The sequence below is a fragment of the Mya arenaria genome, chromosome 9 (assembly GCF_026914265.1).
Source record: "Mya arenaria isolate MELC-2E11 chromosome 9, ASM2691426v1".
Classification (NCBI taxonomy): domain Eukaryota; kingdom Metazoa; phylum Mollusca; class Bivalvia; order Myida; family Myidae; genus Mya; species Mya arenaria.
The window spans coordinates 44,829,929-44,846,678 of record NC_069130.1 but is presented as its reverse complement, the minus strand read 5'-3'; the positions used below and the strand labels follow the sequence as shown (position 1 = coordinate 44,846,678).

Below are 16,750 nucleotides of genomic sequence, written 5' to 3'. Positions count from 1 at the left end.
ATACTGCAGTAATAAAAACAAACCTTGATATACATCAAGAAATAGTAAAACATCTGCACTGCCGCATCTCGCCATACTGCGGTAAGACAAACAAACCTTGATAAACATCAAGAAAGAGCAAAACATCTGCACTGCCGCATCTCGCCATACTGCAGTAAGACAAACAAACCTTGATAAACATCAAGAAAGAGCAAAACATCTGCACTGCCGCAACTCGCCATACTGCAGTAGGACAAACAAACCTTGATATACATCAAGAAAGAGTAAAACATCTGCACTGCCGCATCTCGCCATACTGCAGTAAGACAAACAAACCTTGATATACATCAAGAAAGAGCAAAACATCTGCACTGCCGCATCTCGCCATACTGCAGTAAGACAAACAAACCTTGATATACATCAAGAAAGAGCAAAACATCTGCACTGCCGCATCTCGCCATACTACAGTTAGACAAACAAACCTTGATATACATCAAGAAAGCGCAAAACATCTGCACTGCCGCATGTCGCAATTCTGCAGCATCGCACCATACTACAGTAAGACAAACAAACCTTGATGTACACCAAGAAAGAGCAAAACATCTGCACTGCCGCATCTCGCCATACTGCAGTAAGACAAACAAACCTTGATATACACCAAGAAAGAGCAAAACATCTGCACTGCCGCATCTCGCCATACTGCAGTAAGACAAACAAACCTTGATATACACCAAGAAAGAGCAAAACATCTGCACTGCCGCATCTCGCCATACTACAGTTAGACAAACAAACCTTGATATACATCAAGAAAGCGCAAAACATCTGCACTGCCGCATGTCGCAATTCTGCTGCATCGCACCATACTACAGTAAGACAAACAAACCTTGATATACATCAAGAAAGAGCAAAACGTCTGCACTGCCGCATCTCGCCATACTGCAGTAAGACGAACACACGTTGATAAACACCAAGAATGAGTAAAATATATGCACTGCTGCAACTCGCCATACTACAGTAAGACAAACAAACCTGTTATACATCAAGAAAATATAAAAGATCTGCACTGCTGCATCGCACCAAACTGAACTAGGACAACACACCATAATATAATCTACAAAGAGTAATACAACACATGTTTTTCAATTCTACATTTATAGCTGGGGCAAAATGTTTCGATTATTGACGGACAAGCGTTACAAAAAGTGGTTTCATACATGACATTTGAAATAGGTTTAAAAGTTTTTATTCACGTGCATATGCCATCATAATAATCAGCGGTGAATCCAGGATTTGACTATAAAACTGATTGGCGTAACATTTTAACAATGGCTCGGAATGAATGGTGTACGTCTTTTAGTTTATGCCCTTTCTTTGATAATTTATAACTGCTAGGGCCAGGTGAAAAAGCATGGTATCTGAGTTATTGAATGCCTCTTTTTGTCACGCATTAATTGGATAAAACAAAGAAATAAATTTGGTTTTGATTTAATTCACACTACGACAATCCAAATCGTTTTATTTACTAGAAGTTATTTGAAGACTTTGTATGAATATATAAACTCCTGAGTGATCGTTGGGAAGCAAGACAAATATCACACGTTGGCAATGTCATTAAAGGTTTGATTGATGTTATATTCAGCATACATGCCAATGAACAAAACTGTCAGTGGCATATGTTGCACTTATTTAAAATCGAAATCGAAATTTTCCGCGTATCAAACTATTGTGTTTATTATATTCTGGTAAACTTGCCATATTCATAGAATATTGAAACAGATAGTTTGTCTGTAAATTAAAATGACAATAACTCTATTCATGAATTCTTAATTATTTAACGACAGATTGAAAGCCGTTGACACTGAAGTTAAAGTATTATCATGCAAAGAGAAAACAAAATGTACACGACTTTAATCCCTCATTACACCGGTCCTTAAAAAAAGGTTCCGTGCGAGCTACTGATAATAATCGTTGATGTCGTTATTTTAAATATTTATGCAATTGCGCGATGGTTGCTGTTAATACTTAAAAGGATGACACGTCGAAGGGTAAAAGCAGATTTTATTGGCTTCTTTATTGATGAACTCGCTTTCACCCTTCCCCCTTAATGCAAAAAATGTATGTGACATTACATAATAAAGCAGATATAACATTTCTTTTCACCCTTTTTACATACTATGTTTATGCATATTTACCGGAGAACTTTAACAGATACTCCCATTTGGGAACTGCATAATACATAACCCCGTCTAGGGCGCCAGGAAGTGTTGCACCTCGAACCAGTAGGACCAACAGCAGCAGATAAGGGACAGTGGCTGCTACATACATCACCTGAAAATCGACATATAGTAGTATTCTATCAATTGTTTAATGGGTCAAAATAAATGTTGATATCAATAATGTTTTAAATGCATTGGTAAAAGTATTATTTTTAACTCGTTCGACTAAAATGATCGAAGAATAAAAAAATAATTTGGCACGAATAAAATTTACTATCGGTATATTGGCGCTTTTTGAACTAAAGAGTGAGTGGTCAAGTAGGTTTTAATCGCAAAAATCTCAACAATTATTTAGGCTAATATTTATTTAGTGTATATGCGTTGCCATCAGGCCACATACCTTGATCTGAAATACTTGATAAACATGTCCTTTCAAATAATATTGAGGATTAAACAATTTTATGGAAGTCTGTTAGCACTGTACACGCGAAAACGTAATTAGTATAAACCATATGTTGATCTTGGTATAACGCCCCTACGTTAATCAAAAAGGACTCAATTACATTCATACGCCGCTACGTTCATTGTAGTGGGTTCAATTACATTCATACGCCCCCTACGTTCACTGTAGAGGGTTCAACTACATTCATACGTCCCTACGTTCATTGTAGAGTGTTCAATTACATTCATACGTCACTACGTTCAATGTAGGGGATTCAATTACATTCATACGCCACTACGTAGATTGTAGAGTGTTCAATTACGTTCATACACCCCTACGTTCACTGTAGAGGGTTCAATTACATTCATATGCCGCTACGTTCATTGTGGAGGGTTCAATTACATTCAAAAGAATACCGCAACATCTTTGGAATACCTTTGGCAGACCGATAGTACCAAACCGACCCGTGTGGTTTGTCAAATGCAATCCAATTGCGGTTAAATATATGTCACGTACAATAACCAATCGATGTCATTGACGATGCAAGTCTTAAACACGCGTTTGGTGTTTAGTTTACATTTTTTACAGCTTTTAAGTTTGAATATCCCAGAGAAAATTTAAAAATTTTAATTGGCCGGTTTATTTAACGTCTACAACGCGATAACGACATCGTTATTAGCTTTTAAATGTGACATATTTCATAATTAGCTCACATACGTAAAAAAAATAAGTACAACTGCAACATTTATCTTAAAATATTGTCACAAATGCAGCAGAATGAAGTGTATCCATTAATTTTCCAGAGCAGTAACGATTTGAAAGTTAATAACATTGTTAACTGTAACTATGTTCAGAACAATAGACACACTGAGTGTTAATATACACATTGGCTATTATAGAACTGCAGCTTGTTTGTGCATGATTACATCTGGTAAGTGCTAAGAACTATACTAACGGAACCCATAACTAGACAAACCTACATACGGTACATCAAGCGGAATTTTATTTAACTTGTTCCTTTACAAAAGCATTTTCGAAGAAATCCAGAAACAATTCAGATAATCTCATCTTGGTACCAGTTGATGTTATAGTGAATACCTTTCCCGATGACTTGATCCCTTTAATCAATGTGAGGAACACAATTAACCAGGCGCAAAACAGGCACAACAGTAGCGGCCATCGTACGGCCCCAGCTGTCCCTATTCCGTCAGATAGTTGGAGAACATTGTACCTGGAATTTGCAATTGTCTGTTTCAGGCTTAATGCTAGAAAAATAACTGTACATTTACAAATTAAAAACAGAATCAACGACTACCTTTATGCCCTGCTTGGTGCTATGTCGTCAACCAGTCACAATACACTGTATATGGAATTGGCAAAACCAAAATATAACATGTTAAATATAGTAATTCAATGTATTATCGATATCCAAATTCGCTTTATCGACACATAAACACTGCAATTCAAAGTATTTCCTATATTCTAATTCACGTTCACAAAACATAAAATAGCGATACAAGGAATTTTCGATAGTTAAATTTCGCTTTAACGACACTTAAATACAGTAATTCGAAGTATTTTAGATATTTGAAGTCACTTTAAAGACAACACACATAATCATATCAATCCAAAGTTGATATTTAAATTGCTTAAAGAACGCATAAACATAGCCATTCAAAGTATAATCGATATCTATTTTTTATCTTGAGCTGTTAAAGTAAGAATGAGCTTATTCGCCATTTGCTTATTCAGAAAGGAAAGAAGTAGTGTACGACTTTCAATCTGCTTGACATCAATCAAGACTATAAGGCAATTTTGTTGTGTGGTTGATTATATCGTCATATGCCAGGACTGTGGCAGCAACTTGTTGTATTAATAATGTACAATGAAAAACATCATTCTTAACAAGTAACCTTTCATAGGCAAAAATAGAAACTGGCAATATCGGTTTGATTTAGAAGTGGTAAATGTAACACCATCAACGCCCTCCGTGTAATCACAAAGCGGCTTAAGCGATTTCCATTGTCAAGAATAACTAGATTATTTTCAACGATCCCGAAGGACAAGATAATCAATGACGACAGAATGGGGGAGGGACAGATATCATAAGAGGGCGTCGACACTGATACAACTTCCATTGGTGTCATAGGTTAGTCACAATTAAATCAAGACTTCTATTTTTATACTTCGTACGTATTTGGCGACTCCGATAGATGTTCTAGAATGGAATGTATGTGATTTCTTTTTTAAAGGCGCACACTATAGGTTGGTGCAAGCATTTTTGATATTTAGGCACTTTCTTTACTTTATGGTCACGTGCCATCATTTATTCCCATAAAGTTTCTAATGTCATTTTATTTGTACATCATTTTTATTGTTTTGATCATTAAAGTAAAATGAGTGAAACAATATAATACAGTAAAATTAAAAAAAAAATGCATTAAACTTTATTTATTGTGCTCCCTATCAATTGCATATCCTTCTGCTGCAGAGAATACAATTACATTCTAGACAGTGAGAATTTAAATAAATTTTGAAAAGAAAACCTACTCCCAAAATTGTTCAGTAGGAGTCCGAGCAATCCTTGTTGACAATTCAGTTGAATTTATCCCATCATGGTGTAATGTGACTGTTGAATCAATGTTACTTTCGTTCGTGAAATTGTTAAAACCTGATGACATCAATGACGTCATATTTTGATTCACGCGGAGTGCGCATGCGTCATTATTCCATTCGTTGTCACAGTGACTCCACGGTAGAACCTTACTAAATGACATGACCAAGTAGTACAATGTCCACGCCATGATGACGGTGTAGTACACAGCAACAATTCCCGTCATGATGACCATTCCATAGCCAATTCCTGTAAAGTAACAAGGAACATGGTGTATAGACGAGTATTTCCACATTGTCAAGTGGTTCTATCTAAAAGTAGTTCAATTATGAGACTTAAGGAAAATGTAACAGGTTGAGTGTATGATGTGTAAACAGATTCATGTGAATATTATAAACGTTATAATTGGCAAGAATTTTCAAACAATATATATGATGCATGTTTATCAGACCATCATAAAATAACAACTATTTAAGAAACAAATGAACTTAAAGTACGAGCAGAAGGAACGACCAATCTGTATCGGAATATATCAGTGTTTCAAACTTATTTTTCTGTAAAACGACACAAAGTAAATTCAACTCTACATGCTTAACCGAATAAACAATTAACGAAATACGGAACAAAATCATGGACTAGTAATGATTTTATCTCCGATTCGTCACCTTTATGCAATAACTCAATATATGTGCAGGTGACGAATTATATTATATGGGAAAGACAACAATCAATTGACACAGTAAATATCAATTCACAAACCTCTTAAAATCGGAACACAAATCCAAGCTTTCCCAGGTCCGAGATTAGAAAACTGTGTGTACGCCATCTCCAAGAAAAATATCGGCATTGCACACAGGAACATGAAGATGAAGTAAGGAATAAGGAATGCTCCTAAAAAACATTGACATTGCACTCAGGAACATGAAGATAAAGTTAGGAATATGGAATGCTCCTGAAAAAAATTGACATTGCACTCAGGAACATGAAGATAAAGTTAGGAATATGGAATGCTCCTGGAAAACATTGACATTGCACTCAGGAACATGAAGATGAAGTAAGGAATATGGAATGCTCCTGAAAAACATTGACATTGCACTCAGGAACATGAAGATAAAGTTAGGAATATGGAATGCTCCTGAAAAAAATTGACATTGCACTCAGGAACATGAAGATAAAGTTAGGAATATGGAATGCTCCTGAAAAACATTGACATTGAACTCAGGAACATGAAGATAAAGTTAGGAATAAGGAATGCTCCTGAAAAACATTGACATTGCACTCAGGAACATGAAGATAAAGTTAGGAATATGGAATGCTCCTGAAAAACATTGACATTGCACTCAGGAACATGAAGATAAAGTTAGGAATATGGAATGCTCCTGAAAAACATTGACGTTGCACTCAGGAACATGAAGATAAAGTAAGGAATAAGGAATGCTCCTGAAAAACATTGACATTGCACTCAGGAACATGAAGATAACGTTAGGAATAAGGAATGCTCCTGAAAAACATTGACATTGCACTCAGGAACATGAAGATAAAGTTAGGAATATGGAATGCTCCTGAAAAACATTGACATTGCACTCAGGAACATGAAGATAAAGTTAGGAATATGGAATGCTCCTCAAAGTTTTAGTTTCAATACCGGGATTAATTCAAAGGTTGGTATCCATTAAACATCTTAGTCATAAAAACAATTGCCACACTTTATTTTGTAATTAAAAAAAGTGCATTTTCACAAACCATGAGCGAGTTACTTTAAGTCAATTTTCTAAACTTTTCGAAGTCATATTTAATGACAAGTAATAGTACTTCTTACATAAAAGTATATGTTTTAAGTCAAATCTATAAAATTGAAGTATTCTAGATTTTATGAAGCGAGTATATAATATGATAAGTGAGATATTTTTACATTTAGCAAGAACATAAATTATATGTAAGATAAGAATTGAGGAGATTGCTTAGAGCTAATTTTATACCTCTCTCTTTGATGACTTTAGGTAACAAATGAATAAACATGTTTTATGAATACCGACCCAGAACGATTAAAAGCCATGAAGTATCTAGTTCAGCTGTGTATAATTAAGTTAAAGATATCTGGGTCGTAAACCTTACGCTGCTAAAAGATGCACTCTTACATCGAAACAATATTTATATAAGTGCTTATAAATTGAGATAAAACAAGTACAGCTGTAGCAGTTTCTCAAATTTTGCTAGAAACACTGCAGATCATAAGGCTATCCATTAAACTTCCACTTTTTAAAATTTGATAGCTAACAGCGATGACTTTAACAACTCTATTGACTTTAACAATGTTCTCGCTTCTGCCATCATGTCAAGCTCCTAAAATGGTGCAAAGACTGTTATGTTTCGTCAAATATTTATCAAATGAGATACAATGTAAATGGTGCAAAGACTGTTATGTTTCGTCAAATATTTATCAAATGAGATACAATGTAAATGGTGCAAAGACTGTTATGTTTCGTCAAATATTTATCTAATGAGATACAATGTAAATGGTGCAAAAACTATTTATCAAATGAGATACAAATTGAATGTAAATGGTGCAAAAAATTGTTTCTTCAAACGTTTATCAAATGGGATATGATGTAAATGGTGCAACGACTATTATGTTTTGTCGATTATTTATCAAATGAGATACAATTTAAATGTTGCAACGACTGTTATGTTTCGTCAAATATTTATCAAATGGGATATGATAAAATTTGTGCAACGACTGTTATGTTTTGTCAAATATTTATCAAATGAGATACAATGTATGTTATGTTTCGTCAAGTATTTATCAAATAAGACAAGATGAAAATGGTGCAACGACTGTTATGTTTATTTATTTATTTTAAAAAATGAGATATAATGTAAATGGTGCAAAGACTGTTTTCATTCGTCAAATATTTATCAAATGAGATCAAATTTATGTTATGTTTCATCAAATATTTATCAAATGAGTTCAAATGTATGTTATGTTTCATCAAATATTTATCAAATGAGTTCAAATGTATGTTATGTTTCATCAAATATTTATCAAATGAGTTCAAATGTATGTTATGTTTCATCAAATATTTATCAAATGAGATATGATGAAAATGGTGCAACGACAGTTTTGGTTTTTTCCATTATTTATCAAATCAGTTAAATTGTATGTTATGCTTCGTCAAATATTTATTAAATGAGATATGATGAAAATGGTGCAACGACTGTTATGCTTTGTCTATTATTTTTCAAATGAGATACAATGTAAATGATGCGAAGACTATTTTCTTTCGTCAACTATTTATCAAATGAGATACAATGTAAATGGTGCAAAAACTGTTATGTTTCGTCAAATATTTATCGAATGAGATACAATGTATGCTATGTTTCGTGAAAAAGGCGCATGATAGAAAGGTGCAATGATTGTTATGTTTCTTCAATTATTAATAAAATGAGATATGATGTAAATGGTGCAAAGTATGTTAAGGTTCGTCAATTATTTATCAAAATGAGGCATGATATAAAAGGTGCAATGATTGTTATGTTTCGTTAATTATTTATCAAATGAGATATGATGTTTATGGTGAAAATTATGTTAAGGTTCGTCAATTATTTATTTAAATGATATAAATGGTGCAAAGACTGTTATGTTTTGTCAAATATCTATCAAGTGAGATATAATGAATACGATTGAAAAATACGAGGGAGTGATAGGGATGTGGACAGATAACGTCAATGGTGGTTTCGAATTCGTTCAAATTCAGTGAAATCAGAAACGTTTTGTTTGTCGAAATCTTAGCTGATTGTGTATAATTAATCTTCTGATATTATGTTGTTGTGTTGAACAATACATTATTTTGTCACTCAAAATCATAATACTACATCTGAAGAAATACGTTCAGTATTGAAGCGCCTAATTGAACAACAAATAGGGAAAGAAACCAACAGTTTAATGTAAAATGTTTCCCTTCATAGGTAATATCCAGCCTTCATTTGACATAAAACAATATTTATTAATGAAATACAAGTGATATTTCTGTTTTAAACTGTGAACTTTAGATTTCAGCCCGCTCCTAGATTCGGTGCGCAGAGGGCTGTACCTTGTGCCACAATTTCAGTGGCGTTTGATTTTCGAAATGAGATGAATTTCGCATACAATTTGGCGCACTCTTCTAAGAAGACACCATTAACTGTTATTTGTATTTCCTTTATGATAAGCATGTTACAAAAACGAAGTAAAAGAAATGATTCTTAGCGATGGTGGAATACGTAATATTAGTGATTATGAAAGTAAAATGTCGAACCGTATTTCGTTGCTTCAAAAACGATAACTGGTAGTTACATAAGGATACAACACGGGAGCGTTAGTATAGGCCGTTTTGATTATTAGCAATGGAAAAAGACGGACAACGAAACAAAAATGCGCAAAGAGGTGAGGCGAAAAAGCGCGACGTTAAGTGTGCCAATTTGGGAGGGGGTGAATATGCACAACAAAAAGGATTTCACATTTTCACGCCGCAAAACATGGTGCGATTTCGCCCCATTTCATGGCGAACTTTAGCATTTTCGCCCCGTGATTTGGCGCATGTTAGATCCTACTACGAAAGGTTTTCATATTTTCGAAAGTTCGCCTTTAACAGCGAAAACACTGAATGGCAGTAATAATCTACCATAAATAAGAGTATATCGTGAAATCAAACGTTGAGAAAGATTTTTTTTCTTTATGAAATGGAACTGCAGTCGCTATAATGTTATAATTTGTATAAAAATCTTACCTCCTCCATTTTTGTAGCATAAGTAAGGAAACCTCCAAACATTTCCAAGTCCAACCATGCATCCAAGAACGGAAAACAAAAATTCATACTGACTATCCCAGTAGCCCCTTTGAGCCATTGTTTTATCTCAGTTTTATTTCAATCCACACAAAATCTAATAATGCTTCTTCTGTATGTTTGAGTCGATTGGTAAGTTAATTAATTATTAATGTGTGTTGTTTCGAATAACCTAAATCTTTGTTTTAAAACTCATAAAAATATATTTCCTGCTCTTAACCACACTTAACTGCTAGTTATTCAGTCAGTTAGTAAATATCTTATATACACTATTTCAATTAAAACCAAATTGGAGGTCACAAAAATGAGTTACGAAAACTATAGCAAAGACTTCAAACTAATATTATTTTAACATCATGAACTTGAATATATGTCCCTAAGTTTAACTGATGCTTTGTATCCATATGTAACCGAACTCCGACAGTCGTAACCCATAATTTCTACCTATTCTGTATCACATACGGGCGTGAATGCCATAGCTATGAGCTTACATTACAGATTTAAAACCATTTATTTACGAGACTGTACAAACTTATACTATAATTCATCATCATATCAAGTTCAGTGTTAAATTGTAAGATGTTAACTGCAGGGGCCGTATTTAATATTGAGCTAAGATTTCAATGGCGGTGCTGGGGGGGGGTGCCACCCATTCCCCATAATTGTCCAATTCACCATTTCGGGCTAGAAATTGTTAAAATTTAATTTAGGAAGTACCCCAAATCCCCCTTCTAACACTAAAACCCAAATAAATTCAGGTTAGGAGGAAGGGGAGCGAGTAAAAGGCTACGCCCCTTAGTTATGCCCTGCCCCCCCCCCCCCCCCCAGTCGAATCCTAGAGCTGCCCCTGAATTTAACCTTAAATTTAAGAGAAGACATGAGTATTTTACGGCAAGTTAGTAAAACAGGTGAAAAGTGATTATATATTCGTTTTAACCGGGATATAAAAACCGTATGGTTAAATGACACCTACTTTGTATAATTAATCATAGCATCTATTTGGTGGTAATATTTTAACGGAGTCATAGAGTGACATATATTTATCAACAATATGTTAAGCTGTAGTTAAATCGCAGTTTACACATCGTAATTATACTAGTTATCACATGTATATTCATGTGTAATCAACCAAACACATCAAATTACAATGCACAATTGTTTTGAAGCTAACAATATGTTTTCGCAATTGCTTTTCCGGAATTATTAATTTTAAGACAGTCGGCGGAAAACTACACAATAAGGTGCAGGTTTAAAAAGCATTTCCAAAATTGCAGACTCAACCATATGTTATGGTATTGTATCATCACCTAGTTAGGTAAAACTAGAATCAATTAATGCGTGTACAGATGAGAAATTTCGACGGAAATACCTCAAGAAATGACCTGCCAGGAGGTGTTAGATTTTGGACACGTATGTAAAGATAAGTATCTACATTTACAGTCTACATCGCCACAGTCACACTTGACTATTCTGCGATGCATTAAAACCTGTTTTTGGTGATCCTTAAATATACAAACCACCCAAAATACGCATTTGTGGTTTGAGTATTTTCTTTATTGACTTAATTACTTGTAACAAACAGCTTACAAGGTGCACTGTTCAAAGTTTAAACGAGTTTAATTTGAAGAGTTGCAAACACCCAGAGTAAAGCTGTATTAGACAGGACTCTTATTTAAATAAACCTCTGGAAAGATGATGCGTTTGATTTATTGGCAACGCTTTTAACTGTAGTGTGTGTGTGTGCGTAGAAACCAGTCGTCCGGTGCGTTCTATAAGAGCTTAAAGCGCTGTGCTAGTGTTCCGGGGTCATGGGTTCCAGCCCCATACCGTTTACCTGTCCTCCCAGTATTATTTCAATTCTGGCAGCGGTAAATGAAAGGAAGCATTGCCTTAAAAAGTAAATGAGGGAGGTGTAAGGTGTGTGTTGGTTAGAACCATCCGCCCGGTTAGCTGAGTTTAGCTGAGCGCCGTGCTAGTGTCCCGGTGGTCATGGATTGGAGCCCCAAACCGGTCACACTTTTCCTCCCATAATTACTCAAGATGTAAAATATAAACCAAGTGAAATAGTGTGTATACTAATTCTGAATCGAGCAGTTCTGAGCTGGCACAGTTATCGTAGTTAGTAAAACGCTTGTCTAAAATTCAAAATGTTCAGGGTTCGAATTGGTGATAGAACGGCTTAAGTCACCGTCATAATTCAAGTTAAGCGAAGCCGGGGAAAGTACAGATTGTGTTGTCCAAACATGTCCTTTACAGACTGAGGATGCTTTTTAATGACCTTAATTGTTTTCATTGTGCGCTATCCAAACCTAAAGTTTTAAACTGTTTTGGCATTTATATGGTATGTTATGAACGCCTTTCTAGGAATAAAGCTGTTCTTAAACGTGTTACCACGTTCCGAAGCTTAATTCTCTGTCAGGAATGTGGAAAGTAAGAGCTATATACAGTTATCTACGCCATGACAAGAATCACATTTATGCGCTGGCTCGTATGAAGAATTGCGCTATTCGTGTGGAGCAACGCTATTACCCGAAGCAAGCCCATACCACAACACCGTGTTTGTCCAAGAAGGCACTCATTGTAGAGCAGATATGAAGAACATCTATTCCTCAGCTTGTGATAATCTATATATTGGTTTATTTTAGTTTTGGTATCAATTTAAAAAAAACAACAAAAAACATCAAAACAGCATTTGTTGAAAACAAATTTATTTTAAGATTAACAATAAGATACTTCGTTATTCACATAAAAGAAGAATATAAGTTCATAGAATTTAGTTTATAAATGTATTTTTTATAATACAGTTGTGTCAATGCACTTTGCACGGTTGTGATATTATCTGTTGATGTCAAACAATAATATCCAACGATGAGGAGCCATTTCCTGAGGAGTCCAACTTTTGCCCAAAATGCAATAACTGCCCAGCAAATGGCGAAACACTTAAAAGTGCTTAAAACAAAGGAAAAGTGACATTAAACAAACATGAAGGTTGTAATTACAGTATGGCATGTGAAACATATTTAATGTGCAGTGAAAAATATCATTGACGATTATATTAATCTATAATTGAAATTGGTAAGGGTAACACCAGACTGTAAGGTTTCAATTTTATTGCAAGATCAAGACCCATTCATATGACAGAAGTAGCATGTGTACATTCCAGTATAAATTGCTAGGTTTTATCGTTTACAGTATGTATTGTAAGTTAACATAACTAACAAAACATATTTAAGCATTTATTTGTTTTCAAATATTATAGTACATGTCTGTTCAGTTAGTCCACAGTTTGAAGTGAGGTTTCATGAAATTGTCATCAAGTCTATGATAAATACAAATATTGTTAAACGTTAAATTTGTATGGATATTTTTCAATTCTCACTACCCATCTGATGGTTTTACAAACAAATTGTTAACCAATTAATTTTAAAAAGTGGCCTTATACTTAGATTCAAGTTGTCCACTAGTTTTTGCAATCGCAAAATAACTCATAAATATCGTAGTCGTGTTTTAATGACCGATATATTAAATTACAATCTAGCAGAAAACGTTTATATTACACTCGATGCTTAGATAATAATCTTAAGTTTAGTTTTGTGGTCGGAAAACAGCTCATGTAACTATTTTGTGTTATCTACCCGACTAAAGTTTTACATTTATTTTTGCAGGCCGAAATTAAAAGATGTAGCTATCTTTTTGTCATAACATACCTGACTGTAAGTAAAAACATGCACTTGCCTAAGTAATTATCATTATAATGATTTATTAACTTTTGAAAAGCACATTTTTGATATTGTTCAATTTGGATGTAAAGAGAACAAACCGCCATGGTATACGATATTTACAAAATGTCAAAACGAACTTTGCTGGTTTGAAGTACCAATTCAATGTAAAGCAAGGTATCCGGCAAGGCAAGGGGAATAACTTTCCACTTAAAGTTAACAAAAAAAAGTGACTACCGACAAAGATCTTACCCTTATCAATAATATGCGTTGCGGTAATCCAAAACTTGCAGACGCCTTAACACTGCTATATATAAAACAACATAAGAGAAACACTTGCATGTTGTTTAAAACTATGCTAGTAAGGGATATGACTACAATGGAAACAAAAGCAAATGTTTCATTTTTAGTCCTAACAAACACAATTATGCAACAAAAAAATAATGTTAAAATCGACAATGGACATATAACCAGCACAGAAACAGCAAAGTACATGGGGATCATACTTGAAAGTAGACTTAAATGCACCAAAGCAATTGACAAACGAGTTAGTAAAAGACGTGCGTCTATTAATGTTCAATATTCGCTATGGAAAATACCTCTGCTTACGTTAACCCGCTTACACTTAGCCAATTAGTCCAGGAAGCATGCATACCTTCAATAGTGTACTGTGCCGAGCTCTAGCATGACATATCGGCGCATGCTTGTTTAAGGCTTAACTAATACATCAAATAAGCAGCATAATGCCTACACGATCTACTAAAGTGGACACGGACCGATGTGGCATCTGGGTCTGCTAGGAAGGTTTCCCTCAAACTAGAGATGAACACGCGCAAACTAACGTTTCATCAAATGTTATGCACTCTTCCAAGTGAACACTTAACGCGAAAAATATTTAATAACAGTCTAAATCTAAATGTGTTAAGAGGATGCAAGCATCAGCAAGGATACATTTTAAACATCGAGCGTTTATTGATACAGTATGATATGAGCAGGTAGAACACAGAGTGATTTATATTTTACGCGATTTCTTGCAATTCATGATAACATTGCACCTTCAAACCTTTGGTTGTTTTCCAAAGTCACAGATTGGTTGAGAGAAAAACTTTAATGAACTACGCTCTTTGTTAGACTCTAATTGTAAGCTCTCTTAGAAGAGTTGAACATGAAATGGTTTTTTTTCGCATACTAGCTCAAGCAGAGACTCTAACTGCGTTCCATTTTGACTCATTATTGCAGAACAAATTTCTTAACAAGAGGCTCAAATTCATTTATGAAACGGTTAACATTTACTACCGACGTTCGAGTTCTGCAATTCTATCAAACATGACGTAATCACAAGGAGTTGCATCTAAAATACCCCGAACTTATGAAGCCTGGTATATGGTTATTTTTTCGAACTTCGATGAGCCTTGACTATGGGTGAATTAGGGGTTCTGCATTTCTTATAGATATTGCTGTTATAGAAAGTTGTTTTATTTTATTTCTTGCTGTTGTGGTTGCATGCTTTGTCGCACACCATAATATTTTGTTTTGATAATATATTCATATTTCATAACTTTTTGCATTTAATGTGTCAATAATTTCATATGTATAATCACAGAGAAGTGGAAATAAAAAGTACATATATATAAGACATCATTTATTTACTATTAGTTAGCACCAAACAGTATTTACATTGTTATTATAATACAGTTAAATTTAGATAAATCACCTGCGAAATGTGAGCAAAAGCCATGTTTCTAGAATAAAACGTCATCAAAGGTTTAAAATAAAAATGTTCTATTTTAATGAGAGTTTTGATAATGTGACAGAATTAAATATTATCTCTACTTTTTCACCTGAGTAACACTATCTAAAATTATTTCCAGTTTGGAATAACAAAAACCTGTGCATTAAGTATCTGACAGTTGTTGCTCGATATTTGTTTATACATGTTAGTAAAATAAAGATTGAAAAAAGATACCAAAGTTACTGATGTAAGTAAATCCCTTAAAGTAGTGACTCTGCCAACGGCAGACTCTTGGGAAGTTTGCGAGGTTTTATTTTAAAGGAACTAGACACCAGATAAAACCATTGAAAGATAAAAAAACAACAACATAAAAGTGATATCGTTGTGTACAACGCATTCAATCTTACTAACTGATGTATCACATCGCTTACGACACTTAATACTCTTTCGCAGTTTTTGCGTATTTTGTATTTGTCCAAATCGAGTTTTAGTGGTTTTGCCTACCACGTAAATCCCAGCTAATTTAAAAAACGTCGGTCAGTGGCGTAGCTACACATAGGCCTTGTAGGCCTGGGGCTACAATTTTCTGAAAAATGACAAAATCTGAATAACGCAAAATGCAATAAAAACAAGCTATTCAAACACAAAAGTTTGTTTTATTTAAACCAAAGCAAGTTTGATGTTTATTTAAACAACTTTTACAGGGTGTATTGCTTGTTTTTTATTGTGATCATTGCAAATTACTTATATAATTGATTGCGTGTTATGTGGAATCAGCGGGCCTACAAGTTTTTTAAGCCCTAGCTACGCCCCTGTCGGTATATGTATCTGTCCTATTTTCGTGACCATAACATGCTAAATATAAACAATTTAAACTCGGATACCATTATGCGCTATTTTGAAACGGGTAAACTCAGCTGAGACAGCGACAAAATGTTATATTAACTATGCTATTTTTTTATGGGCCTTATAATAGCTCTGATTGAAAATCTATGCTTGTTTTGTGGAAATAATGTATTTGCCAATTATGGGACCATATGGTGTCTAGTCCCTTTAATGCCAAGCATCCTTTTCCTGGTACAATGAGATCTGTAAGGAACTTATCTAACTCAATATAGCCGTTTGCGTTTTCTTCAGTTTTCATCATACAGTCGAACCCCTTTGGCTCGAAAACCCAGGGACTGGCGAAAATACATCGAGCCTCGGAATATTCTAGCCAAGCGGG

General features: G+C 34.4%; 1 protein-coding gene across 2 annotated transcripts in view; it reads right to left on the bottom strand.

Moving 5' to 3' along the window:
• The window catches only part of LOC128203391 (sodium- and chloride-dependent glycine transporter 2-like), a 34,740-nt gene that overhangs the window by 15,298 nt on the left and 2,692 nt on the right, over positions 1–16,750 (bottom strand). The window contains exons 1-5 of one of the 2 annotated variants that reach the window (XM_052904796.1): positions 10,018–10,512; positions 6,011–6,142; positions 5,188–5,500; positions 3,736–3,868; positions 2,172–2,307 (exon numbers count right to left, since the gene is read on the bottom strand). In XM_052904796.1, the coding sequence (XP_052760756.1) occupies positions 2,172–2,307; positions 3,736–3,868; positions 5,188–5,500; positions 6,011–6,142; positions 10,018–10,135 (832 nt within the window). In that variant the 5' untranslated portion in view covers positions 10,136–10,512. Of the gene's footprint in view, positions 1–2,171; positions 2,308–3,735; positions 3,869–5,187; positions 5,501–6,010; positions 6,143–10,017; positions 10,513–16,750 lie in introns of those variants that run through there. The other variant, XM_052904795.1, reaches the window with a different exon arrangement.